This window comes from Melopsittacus undulatus, chromosome 17 (genome assembly GCF_012275295.1).
Source record: "Melopsittacus undulatus isolate bMelUnd1 chromosome 17, bMelUnd1.mat.Z, whole genome shotgun sequence".
NCBI classification, from domain to species: Eukaryota; Metazoa; Chordata; class Aves; order Psittaciformes; family Psittaculidae; genus Melopsittacus; species Melopsittacus undulatus.
In genome coordinates this window covers 1577542-1590740 of record NC_047543.1, presented here as the reverse complement: position 1 = coordinate 1590740, position 13199 = coordinate 1577542, and the positions used below count along the sequence as shown (strand labels likewise).

Here is a 13199-nt window from a genome sequence, read left to right as displayed (position 1 = left end):
ACTCAGAAACATGGGGAATGGAGTGATCCTCTTGCCTAAAGGACTTTCAAAGATGCTCCCTTCCCAAGGGTTTCCTGGAGGAAAGGACAGCATTTCTGTCCTGGGATTATAGCAAGAACTCAAAACCATCCCACATGTGGTTATGGCCATTCCTCCACTTTGCACAGGGGCAGAGTGATGCAAGGACACACCAGTTCTTTGACAACACTGCTTGTTGCAAGGAAATAAAGGAACCAGTTCAAATGAACAGCTTCATGTCACAATGCTGGTGTGAAATGAAACCAGAATCCTGCCCCTGACTGCTGCTGTCCCTCCAGGTCTGGAAAGGTTTCAAGGAGCACGTTTCCAGCATGGCAATTAGTCCCCAGGTCCGTTAAACCTGTTTGATGAGGCCAGCACTGAAAACCTGGCTGCTGTCAGTCCATCTGAAACACACCAAACCCCAGTGTCAGGATCAGCCCCTCCAGCTCCCACCCTCCAAACCCCCCTCTAACAATGCACAGAGGTGCAAGGCACACGGCCTGAACTGAGTGTAACCCCCATTGGCTTGGCAAAAGCAGCTTGAAATGAGATCTTCAGCTGTCATGAGCCTGCAAAGACACACACCACACTAACCCCCTGCTTTGGAAACACAGCAGTTCATAGAGAGATGAAGTTTTGGGGTTCAAGACCTCATAAAGCAACGTGGGAGTCAAAAATGATCCAAAGAGTCACAACAACGAAGCACCTTCAAATAAAACCAACCCACCAGCTGCAGAGATGTAAAATCATCTGGGTTTTAACTAGAGGAGTCCCAATTTGACAGCACTTATACCAGAAAGCCTCCAAAATCTCACTGCTTCCCATCTATATCACATCCCCTCAATGCCAGGGGATGAGCCAACATCATCTGCCTTTTGCAGAGGGAAGGAGCCACAGCTGAGCCCCTCGCTGTAGGAAACTGCTGATGCACAACCAGGGACTCAACCTAGGGAGCTGGGCCTGGAGGGGAAGGGCAGCTCATGCACTCCTCAGTACTGAGGGGTGGTTGTTTGGTCGGGGGTTTGGGGAAGTTTCAGCCTTTGGTGACTTTGCATAGGGAAAACCCCCCTGGTTGTTTCCACAGCCCCAAGGAGAGGCCTTTATAACCCCGAGGCGAGGTTTGTAACCAGCTCACAAAGTTACCTCTTGGGCCCTGGCAACAGGCAACTGCTTTTGTGTTTGAATCTCTCCAAGTGCTGCAGCTGAGCTGCGGCTCCGGTAGCAGCAGCAAGGGGAGGCCATGTTAACTGTGATTCACTGGATCCCGACAGGGAGAGCTCCCTCCGGGAATCCCTGTGGGAATCTGCTTGTGCTTTGGCTAAAACGTGTGACACAAAGGATTAAACTCGACAGATTATTCCGCCCCTCCCCCCCCCCCCCCCCGTGGTGTATTAGAGCTGTGTTGTGAGGTGGCACGGTGGAACATGAGGCTTTCCTCCTTCCGGGAATCACAATTCCTAAGCCAAATCCCACTTCCAACATCAAATTCTGCTGTTTCCTCACACCGGAGGTCAGTCAGAGCCCAGCCCCGCACGGAGGTCGGGTGCTGCTGGCCAGCAACCATCAGATACCGTTTTAACGACGGTTTTGCTACAACATCCAAGCTCAGTCCCCCGCCCCAGCACTACCGGTTGTACTGGAGCCAAGGCACCGCTGCCGAGCTGACCCACGACGTGAGAACCGCCGGAGCCCAGTGCACGGAGCCTGCCCGGGCCTTCCCCCGCACTACCTCGGACTCCGCTCCGAGCCCCCTCTCCCAGCTCCAGACGAGGCCCTGCCCGTCGCCGGAGGCCTGACCGGGTCCACCTCAGGGCCAGCGGGGAGACCGGCGCTCCGCTCCCAGCAAAGTGACACTGATCTGGGCTGCCCCGCGCCCCCAGCTCGGAGGAGGAACCCCCGCTGCTCCCCCGCTGCTCCCCCGCCGCTCCCCGGCCCCACCGCGCCGCGTCACCCACGGCCCGGCGGCGGCAGCAAGGCCCGGAGCCTGCCTCCACACACACACAAAATGGCGGCCGCCGCTTCCCCACCGCCCGCTCGGCCGCCATAGCCGGCGCCTCTGTGCTACAACCTTCCTGCCAATCAGACGCCGTCGTGCCGCGACTTGACGGCTTGGAGGAGCCAATGGGAATGGGCGTTGTAGAGGAAGAGGAGGGAAGCGCCGCCCTCGAAGGGGATTATGGGTTTTGTAGTCCAGGCGCGCAGAGAGGCGCCGGAGCCGGTGAGCGCGCGGACTCGATCTCCCATGATACCCAGGGGCCCCGCAGCCGGGCGCGGCGCGTTGCCATGGCGATGAGCGGGACGGGGCCGCGCGGGGGGCCGGGCCTGGGCCTGGGCCTGGGCCTCGCCCCGCGCCCCGATCGTCCTCGGTCCCAGGGACAAGGAACCGGGGCCTCGGCCGGGCCGGTTTCCGCCTCCCGCAGGCCCTTCCCCCGCTCCCCTGACCCCCCGGAACCGGGAGGAGACAGCGGAAACCGAGCTGTGGTGGCACCGGGGGGAGAGGCCTGGCTGAGGCGGGAGGAGTGGGGCGGCTCGAAGGTGGGGGAATCCCAGCTCCGAACGGGGCCTGTCCTGGCTTCGAGAGGGGGTCCCGGTTTTCAGAGGGGTACCCAGCTCTAAGCCCGGCCTCGTGCTTCAGCCATCTGGCGCTTAACTCTTTAATGCCTTTCTCCTCCTCCAGAACCTTTCCCGGATGGCACTTGGCAGGCACGGGTCCCTGTGGGGAGCGTGGCCCCTGGCGCGGCCAGAGCTGAGCTATGTCGGGGGTGAAGCTTGGCGAGAAGCCCCAGATTGTGGCTCTGCCGTTTCCAGTTCTTCTGCCACCTCTTTCCAGGTTGAGCCTTGGCTCCATCTTGGATCTCAAGGACAGGAGTGACCCAAGAGGGAAGCTGATTGGCTTTTCCCAGTGTTCAACACGGGTGTTTCCCAAAGCTTCCGTTCTTCCCTCTGGTGCTGGTAAAACTCCTGGCAGGGGCAGCCTCAATGACTGTGCCGTGGTGGTGCTCAGGCTGCAAGTACATAAGGGAATAGTTTGTGTTGGGAGATCAGGATACGTAAGAGGCAAAAGTAAGCACTAAATTTTGCATAAAGGCTAAAAACAAATTAAAAGGTTTTCTATATGAAGGCAGATGTTTTGGATTTTCCTTTCTTGGAGGGAGGTGTGGGGCAGGCAGGGCATAGGCTGTGTCCTTGTGTGATTTGGGAAGAACAAGGCAGGGAATCAGACAAAGAGGGTTTTTTCCTGGCCTTTAAACCCCAAAATCAAAACTCTTCTACCCCTCCCCCCCCCTTCCTTTAAGATGTTAATTGATGGGGGTTAATTATGTTGAATGTTTCCTGCTGTATGGTTGGTTTTGGTCTCCCTGTTCCTGAATGGAAAGGGAGATGGGGAGATGTTAAATGGTCCAAATCTTGGGATGTGGTTGGGGAGGAAGTGGACAGAGCCACATCTTGCCCCCTGCCCAGCCAAGCATGACACTGCTGTCGATATGGGGAACAGTGACAGGCTGATACCTGAGCTGCTGATGCCAGAGGCTTTTGTGGTTTATAGCTCCAGACTTCATGGATTTAGGTCTTTTCCAGCCATGTTTTAGCCTTCTCCACACCCCGGGGGTGTGCAGCTGACCACAACCAGCCAGGTTTGAGCACAGCCATCACCCTGTCTGCCATCCATGTGTCCTCCCGCCCATCGTGCTACCCAAAAACTTGGGTGCTCTGACCCTTTCCACACTTCTCAGAAGTATTCTGGGAGGACACTGGATATTTTATAACCCCAGTCATGCAAAATTGGCCTCTGCAGGACCGCAGGCCCTGCTGGCTTTGCCCCAAACCTCTGGGCAGACTTTGCAGGGGACTGAATTTAAACCAGTGATGAGGGGGATTTCTTCTTCCAGAGCAGTTTTGGGTCTGGATTTGCAGTGGAATGGAGGTTTATCACACCATAGCCTCGGGATAGCACTCCCCTGGATGAGGGACGAGCTGCTTGTTGGGACCAGACTGAGCTTGAGCAAAGCGTCCAGTGGCTGGGGTAGGTGTTGAGCAAGGGGAGCTCAATGCTGTTGACTGAGCTCTGCAGAGAGCCCTCCCCGCCCCAGCCCTGCTCCCAGCCGAGCCCCTCATGGAACTGGTGCTGCCTGCCCTGCTTAAACACTGTTGTTGAGAGCCCTATGCTGTCCCCAGGGCATCCCAAAGCACAGCCTGGCACCCCCCCTGTTTGCTTTGCTCTCCTTTTCTCTTGAAGCCAAAGCTGATGTGGAACATCTCCCAGCACCAGCTTGGCTTTCCCACTCACTTCCCACAGTCTGACCATTCAGTTCCCACCATCCAGATCTCCAGCTCCCAGCACCTGGCACCCCTGCACCCATCAATCACATCATCCAGCTCCCAGCACTTGGCACCCCAGCACCCCACACCATGGTCCCAGCACCCATCCCCCAGGACACTCCCACAGGTGATACAGAATAGGGGCTGTGTCCTCCCCCCGGGTGATGGGGAGCAGGGGCTGTGAACCCCCAGGATCATCAACTCATCCCTCAGGCACACTGGGATCACAGACAGATCCCAGACTCAGAGAGCTGACCCCGTCCCCACAAGCCACTCTGTCACACAGTGTCAAGGTCCACCAGCTGAACCCTGTGGTGGCACCATTTATTGTAGGGCCTACAAAAAAAGCAAAGATAGCTAAATCTGCCTAGTTCCCTGCACAAACGGGGACCTTGACTCAGCCCAAAGGCTGGGGGGACTACACAAGAGGCTGGGAGTGTTGGGGAGGGGTCCCAGGGGGAAAATGAGCAGGTTTGGAATCGGGGGGTCACCTGGAAAACCCATCCCAGCTTTGCCAGGAGCTCCTCTGGGCAGATGGGAAAAACCTGATGATCCAAGCCATGGATGCCTGGGGGAGAGTGATAATGATTCATTAATGAATGTTATGAATTAATTGATTGTATAAGGCACAAGAAGAGGATGTCTGTGGTGAGTGCACTCTCTGGAGGAACCACCTTCCCAAACCTGAAAGCACAGGTGTGAGAAGGGGCCAGGGGTCAGTGGCTGTTAAACGAAGAACTGTCAGTAACGAGGCTGGAAGCTATGGCAGGATGGATGGATGGATCTGCTTATCCATCCCTGGGCCAGCCCATTTCTCCTTGCTCCTTAAAATCCTTTGTCTTTTCCCACTGGTGATGTTAGGTCTGGGAAACTGCTCTTTTCTCCGCTCCTGGCCTGTTCCTACTTATTTTTGCTGCCCATCCCCAGGACCAGCATCAGGCCAACACTGACATCAAGTGGCTGCTGGGATCCCTCTCACGCCTGGGCCGTATCCTGCCTCTCCCTGTGCTGGGAGCAGCCTAACGTCACCCGCGTGGCCTCATCCTGCCGGGGAGAGGGGTCCGGAGCAGGGTCAGGAACCGTGGCCAGGTCTCCATCACCCATTGTCACGCAGGCAGGATGCAGGCAGCTGGACTCCATCACCACCCCACTGCTGCCCCAGCAGGACCATCCCCATTGTCCTACTCCTGCCCCAGCAGGCCCGGCCACAGTCCCAGCGGGGTCGAACCAAGCACAGAGCATCTGCTGCATTCCTCACCCCCGGGGTGCTGGTGGGGATCCCCTGCACGTGGCATCCCCATCCTTGCAGGTGGCAAGGTCACGGTGAGGTCAGGTGGCCCTGCCACCGCTGGGGACACTTGTCCTTGACTCCCTGCAGCAGCCATGGACTTTGTGCAGAGTGCGGAAGTGGCAGTGGTGCCACGTCTGCCGTGGCTGGCAGAGCCCCATGGCACCGTGAGATCTGGCTTCAGACCGCAGGTAACACCAGGGTGACATCCCCTCTGCTCAGGGTGATGCTGTGACATGGGGTTCCTGGGGAGGATGGTGCTGCTGCCCCATCCACAAACCTGGGGTCAGCTCCAGGAGGAAATCATGGTGTTATTCCCATTTTAAAGCAGGGGAACTGAGGTATGGTAGTTCCAAATGGCTGTGCTGCCTTCATTCCAGGGAATAAAGCTGGAAAACCCCATTTTTCCTCCAAACCACTGGGCTCAGACGCTCAGAAGAGTTTTGCAACATCCCATTCACCTTCATCCGCATACCCCGAGCCTGGGGCTGAGCTTAGCTAGGGAAGCTCAAAGTCCAAGATGGTAGCTGGGGAGAGTGATGGCTCTGGTAGGATATTGGCTGCAGGTGGGGCTGGGAATGGGACAGCACTTGAGGGTGCTCTTCAGGAACCCACCCATGGGTGGGACAGGAGGTGGGGGTGTGCTGGGTCAGGGCTCCATGTGGCTGTGAGTCTGGATCCATGCTCTGAGGGCAGCACAGGGCTGAGCTCTCTGATGTGTAATGAGGTATGTCAGGTCTCTGCAGCTTCCCTTTGGGGTTTCCCTGCCCAAGCCCCTATACTTCAGACCTATGACCCTCCATGCTGCCAAATGGGGTGTCAGGGGGTTTGGGACTGTGGTGCTGGGCATGGTTTGCAGGAGGACTCAGTGATACTGATGCTGGTTGTTTATCCCTCAAGTCCGGAAACTCACTGGGAAGGAAAGGGAGGGGAGAGCTGGGGCTGTTCCAGCACTGAAGCAGGAGGGATATTCTTGGCTGTACCCAGAGAGAGCCCCAGTGTGTCCCCATATACATAGGCCCAATTGTCCTTGACCCACAACACCACCTCTTCATTCCCCCTCCAGCTCCGTGGTGGCTCTGTGGTGACCAGAAGGATCAGGGACCTGCTGGTGGCTTGGGACAGAACTGGACAGTGACAGGTCAGTGCTGTGGGGTTGGGACTTGGGTGCTGCTACATTGCACCCTTGGGTGTTATCATCCTGTCTTCCTAACCTTAGTGTAGACAGAGTGGGGAGGTGATATGCATACGGATACAGGTCCTTTGCCCTAGGAATGGGACTTTCTGGGGATTTCCTGGCTGATACAAGACTGGGCTTGAGAAAAACCTTGTCCTTGAGCCAAGGTGCTGCTGCAAAGAGGTTGTCCCTAAGCAGGGACTTTGCTTTAGCGTGTTTGTCCCCTTGCTGGGTCTCTTTGATTCCCTCAGGACATCAGCTCTTATGGACTGAAAGTGTGTCTGTATCTGCCATCAGAGGTGTGTAGGATGGGGAATGCAGGCAGGGGTGGATAGATGCTGGAGGTCTCCCATGGCAGGGAGAAGGTGTCCCAACAGCCGGAGCGGACACGTGTGCATTGCCTCAGCACCTCAACCCCAGCACAGGGCTGCTGGGAACCTCAAGGCCACATCCAGCACCCGTCCTGACTGCACCAGCACCTAGGGAGGAACTGGTGTTGCCACCATGTCCCAGGCAGAAGGTATGGCTGAGCCCTTGGTTTGTCCTGGGGGAGGCTCAGGCTTTGCATGGGGACCCCAGTGCTCGTGTGATGCTCCCAGTCAACACCAGTCTCCATGCCATCCTGTTTAATGGCCCTGTTTTTCTTGAGTTTTTGATCCTAAACGCATGTTTTCCCCCCAAACCATGATCTGGGCTGCTCCAGGAGTTCTCATGGTAGCAGCTCCTGTCCCCATGTGCCCCCCTGGGTCTCATCACCTCCCATGGGGAGGGGGGTAGAACCTGGATGGAGTTGGGGGTACAGAAAGAAGCACTGAGTGGGAGTGCAGGCAGCTGGTCCCCAAAGCATGAGAGATCCATACATTTACTGCTCTGCTCCATCCCTCCCAGGAGGTGAGGAGATGTTTGAATACTGTGATGTGGTCATCAACAGCCAGGAGCAGGTTTCGGATGTGTATATGCAGCTGGAGAAGCTGGGAGAGTAAGTGGAAGTCCAACATCCCCACCACTCAGGGACGGTCCATGGCTGTCCATGTGCAGCTCTGGCTGGGATGTAGATTGGTGGGGATGGCTCCTCCATGCCTCACCCTTGCTTTGCCCCAGAGGGAAGTTCGGGATGGTGTTCCGCCTGCAGGAAAAAGCCACTGGCAAAATCCGGGCTGGGAAATACTTCCGGACACGCACAGCAAAGGAGAAGCAGGCGGCTTGGGACGAGGTGGAGCTCATGAACCTGCTGCATCACCCGCGCCTCGTGCAGTGCCTTGCTGCCTTCCAGGGCCCCACCGAGCTGGTGATGGTGATGGAGTAGTGAGTGGGGGCACAGAGCTAAGTTTGGGGGTAGAGAGGACAATGCTGGGCTTTGCCAGGGAGAACGTGAAGGTGGGAAAAGGTCCCTGCACCATGGATGGCTGGGGAACCTGCAGCCCCTGGGGATAAGGCTAGTGAGATCTTTTGCAGTGGGGCTGGTGGTCCCCAGCAGGTCCTTGTCCTCCCCCAGCATGGCAGGTGGGGAGCTCTTTGAGCGCATCGTGGCTGATGACTTTGAGCACACAGAGCCCAGCTGCACCCAGTACCTGCGGCAGATCCTGGAGGGGTTGCAGTTCATGCACGGTCAGGCCATCGTCCACCTCGACCTCAAGCCTGAGAACATCATGTGTGTCAGCCCCAGCAGCCACTGCCTCAAGATCATTGACTTTGGCTTGGCACGGAAGCTGGGTGAGAAGAATGGGGGGTCTGGGGAACCAGGGCAGGGACTGTCACCATCACAAGACCTGATCCGGCTGCGCACGTCAGCAAGGAGCTTGTCAGCCTCCTGCCTGCACCTCTGGGACAGGCAATGTTATGGCATTAGATCAGGGCCCCTCCTGGTGACCTTAAGTTGCTGTGGGGAAACCTGCATATCCCCAGCCCTGCCTCTGATATGGAGACCACCAAGACCCCTGTGCCTCTGGGTGCCCAGCACCTAGAGACACTCTAGGAAAGCACCAAGACCTGAAATGGGTTCTGGAATGTGGCATCCACCCAGCATGTGTTGGTGTGTAGCTGGGCTGCCTTGGGGAGATCCCAGCTGGAAACCTGCCCCATGCATCTTCTCTGCAGCTCCAGACACCCCTGTGAAAGTGTTACACGGCACCCCTGAGTTCATGGCTCCAGAAGTGGTCGCCTTTGAGCCCGTGGGCTTCTCCACAGACATGTGGAGTGTTGGTGTCATTTGTTACATCCTGTGAGTGGCCTCTTGGGAACAGCAGGTTGGGATGGAGGGCTGGGCTGTCACTGATGTCCTTGTGCCACCTCTCCAGGCTGAGTGGGGAGTTCCCCTTCCAGGGGGACAATGACATGGAGACACTAAGCAACATCACAGCTGCCCAGTGGGACTTTGAGGAGGAGACCTTCTCAGAGATCTCCCAGCTAGCCAAGGACTTCATCAGCCAACTGCTGCAGAAGGACCCCTGGTAGGACCTGGGGGGGAAGCTAAGCTGGAGCTGGTTGGGTTTTGGGGTGCCAAGGGGATGGGCAGGGGAAAGCATCGACTGTGGTTAATGGAAGGGATGCTCCATGGGGCCATGCCAGCAGATGAAGGTCCCTCTGTGACTGCCCCATGTGCCCCCAAGGAGCCGGCTCTCCAGTGCGGAGGCCCTGCTGCACCCCTGGCTGCAGCAGCCCCAGCCCTGCAGCACGAAGGTGCTGCCCAAGGAGAGGATCAAGCAATTCCTGACCCATCAGAAGTGGCAGGTATCTGGAGGGCTGGTGAGGATGTGGAGATGGGGACAGATCTGGTGCTGGGGCTCAGTGCTCCTGCTCTTCTCTCCAGAAAACAGGCAAAGCCCTGCTGGCCCTCAACAGGCTGACCCTGCTGTCCCGGAGCCTGGAAAGGAAAGTCTTGGAGACTCAGGATGAGGAAGGTGATGGCCCTTGAAGTGTTATCCCCAGTGCACCCCATCAACCCATTCTCTCTGCTTTGCCATCCCCAACTGGGCTGTTTCCCTCTCGTAGTGTCACTAAACACCCATCCATGTTCCTGCTGTGGCATTTCTGCTCCAAGCCAGCTTCAGTCCCTCCATCCTCATCATTGCAAGGCTGGGATCTGTGTGTGATCAGGTCTCTGGAATCCAGAGCTGACCCCCACAGGTGCCACATGTGTTCCTCTAGCAGAGGGTAGAGCCTGAACACTGCCAGCTCCTCACCATTCCCTCTCTCCATCTGCCCACAGACCTGGGCTGCAGCCCAGAGGAGGACCAAACCTCTGGGCCTCAGCTCCAACAAGGTTCCAGCGTATTGGAGCTGCTGCCAGACAAAAAGGAGGAGGAAGAAGGGAGCACTGCAGCCACAGGGGAGGCAGAGAGTGCTTCCAGTGTGGCCGTGCCACCCAGACCTAGACCACCTAGAGCTGCTGCTGGGAGAAGAGAAGGGACCAATGGGGGTGAAACCTCCTCCAGCAGCTCATGATGACCTGGCCAGCCTGGGGTGGACCCAGAGCCCAGGGCTCCTCTCCCATGGGTGAGATCTGGGGTCCCATGGTGTTCCTGTTCAGCAAGGAACTGGTACTCCTGTCTGCATGGCCCCCTGGGCTTGAGCTGTCACAATAAAGCACTGAGAATCTCTGTACTCCCTGTGTGATCCTTTTTGTTTCCACCCAAGATCACTGGAGGGGTGGGAAAGAGCTGCCTGAGCTGTGCTCGCTCTTTGGGAGCTGGCACTGTGTTCTCCCCCTACTTGGGCCATCACCCTTGTCTTCTCCAGGAGAGATGCTGGCCCTGAGGACAGCTCTAGCAGCAGCCCTTGCCATCCTTTGTTTGTAGGAGTCTTTCCTCATCACAAAGCAGAGCTGGCATCATGGCCCAAAGCACACAGGCAGCAGGAACCAGGGTGAGCCCTGGAGCCTCTGGTCTCTCCATTTCTGGGGCAACTTTGGGACCAGCAGGGCTGGAAGGGGCCCAGACCCTGCTGTGTGACCTACAACCCCCTCCTAAGGAGGCAGCCTGGGGCAGACACTGGTGTTTAGGGGCCCCTTTCCTTTTCCATGAAGTTCACAGCCCTGATCCTGGGGCAGAACAGCCCCAGGCACTGGAGGCTGCTGGGGGATACCCAGCTAGGATGGAGCTTGGTCTGGGGGTGCTGGTGAATGCCGGGTTGACTGTGAACCAGCAGATGCCCTCGCTGCAGAGGTGAGTACCGCTGGGCTGCGTTCTGACAATGTGCTGCCGGTAGGTGGAGGGAGATGACTCTTCCAGTTACTCAGCACTGGGGAGGCCATGCCTAGAGACTATGTCATGTTCTGCGGCCCCAGTAAAAGAGACGTGGGCACAGTGAAGGATGGTGGAGGGACTGGAGCACTTCACCTATGAACAAAGGCTGAGAGAGCTGGTATTGTTCAGCCTGGAGAAGACTCCAGGGAAACCTTATTGGGGCTTACAAGGAAGATGAGGAAAGACTTGGCCTGTTGTGACAGGATGAGGGGTGATGGTTTGGAACTAAAAGAGGGAGATTCAGGTTGGATGTGAGGAAGAGATTCTTCACAATGAGGGTGTTAGAACACTGGCACAGGTTGTCCAGAGAGCTGGCAGCTGTCCCATCGCTGGAGCCAGGTTAATGATTGGATGTGATGATGTTAAAGGTCTTTTCCAACCTAAATGGCTCCATGATTCCTCCAGGGTCCAACCATGGCTCTTCAGTAGCTGGGTGAGATGTCTCCGGACAGAGCTTGCCTGCTTCCTGTTCCTCCCCTGTGTTCAGCAGAAGTGGATTCACTGCTCTGAGTTGGAAGAGCAGCTCCTTAGAAACCAATACAATATTACCTTATATTCTATCCATGACTTTTATTTTCCCTCCCCAGAGCACAGAGAGGCTGAGGAGCCCCCGTCTCACCCACAGCTCTTCCCTTACTTCTCACACACACATATCACCACTTTTGCCCATTATCTATTCCATGTTTTCCTCCTTAGATTCTGAACACACGCACATCCCTTGGGAGCCAAGCCAACCGTGTTCAAGCTGCAGCTGATAAGCAAACATCAAGTGACATGTAATTAATCCTTGGATGAGCTATTTGTGATGTGACACCAAAATATTTTTGGTTGGGAACGATGTTTTTACCTTCATCTCTTTGTCAAGCACTTTGCAGCCCTGAACCTCCATGTCCCAGGACTCAGCCATGAGCTTTTCCCCTAAATTCCTCTATTCTATGCTGTAAAAACCTGTAGAAGAAGCTGATTTACCAACAGAAGAGACACATTTCTTCTCCTTCCACTGCTTCTCATGGCTTAACACATTAAAATGTGCACTTGAGAAGGCGATGGGCTAAATGGAGAGTGGCATTATACCTGGAACTCATTACAGCCACTAAGAAATTCAGCAGCATGGAAAACAGAAATCCAAGCTCAGCACTTCAGAAGCAGAGGAATTAAGATGTTGATACTTCCACCAAGAGAGCACCTTGGGTCGACCTTCACTTCAGCCACACAGCTTCAGAGGAGTCCTCAAACCATGAGAGATCCTCACCAAGGCAGAAAGGAAGAGCCATGTCCTTGGGCAGCCTTGAGGAATGGTTCCCTCCCTGGTTCAGGTACCTCTAGGTCCAGCTCCTTGAGCGTATGTGAGGTGGGGTCAGCTCTCCAAATACTGTCAAGCTTCTGGAGCTTAATCCTTCAGTGCCAAGTTATCATGCTAAGCTTGGGTTTATTCTGGGCTGTACAATGTGGGTCTAGGAATGAGTCTTTGGATGAGCAAATATTGCCTTTAACATCAAGAAAACAATATCATTTTGTGGAGCTGCAAATCCAGGGGAGATAACCAAAGGGTCTGATGTCCAGCTGGAGGCTTTCTCAGTGAGTTGAACTTAATCGAGAAACAAACTGAAGTCTGAAGTCAGCCTTAATGTAAAAACCTACTAAATTAGCCCTGGGCACATATGGGAGATGATTATTGGAATATGGTTTCTAGCATATTTGTAGGGATCATTACAGCAGGAAGCAAGCAGCTCCCATGTCATTAGGGTTGTCAAACAAAGACTTTCACGTAATGCAAATCAAACCCCAGAAAAGTGGTGAAAAGAGAGGACTCTGATGGGGCTTTGAGCAACCTGGTCTAGTGCAAGATGTCCCTTGGGGTGCTCACAGGAACCCTGCCCCATAGCAGAGTCTGTCCCCAGTGTGGACCTCTGGGTGAAAACCTTGGTCTTCGTACATAGTCCTGCTGATATCTGCCCTCCTGGGGCTGTGTCGCGGTTACCATCCCTGTCCCTTGAAAACCAGGATGAGAGTATTAATTGCAAGATATTTAACAAGATGCTGAAATATTTAATGAAGCAAAGAGATTTTAACTGCAAAATTGAGCTTTGGAAAAGTGGAACAAACCAAAATGTGGGTGACCCCAATTTTGGTGCCACTGAGCTGCCTG

At 55.5% G+C, this 13199-nt stretch overlaps 1 protein-coding gene across 1 annotated transcript; it reads left to right on the top strand.

The window, feature by feature from the left end:
- The first annotated feature begins 6590 nt into the window (after window positions 1-6590).
- LOC101881229 (myosin light chain kinase, smooth muscle-like) lies at window positions 6591-10409 on the top strand. The gene is made up of 10 exons (XM_013130808.3): window positions 6591-6770; window positions 7165-7326; window positions 7695-7785; window positions 7908-8111; window positions 8302-8519; window positions 8904-9027; window positions 9104-9256; window positions 9416-9536; window positions 9616-9706; window positions 10015-10409. The coding sequence occupies exons 2-10, from the start codon at window positions 7311-7313 to the stop codon at window positions 10248-10250; spliced, it is 1254 nt and encodes a 417-aa protein (XP_012986262.3). The 5' UTR covers window positions 6591-6770; window positions 7165-7310; the 3' UTR covers window positions 10251-10409.
- The last annotated feature ends 2790 nt before the right edge of the window (window positions 10410-13199 follow it).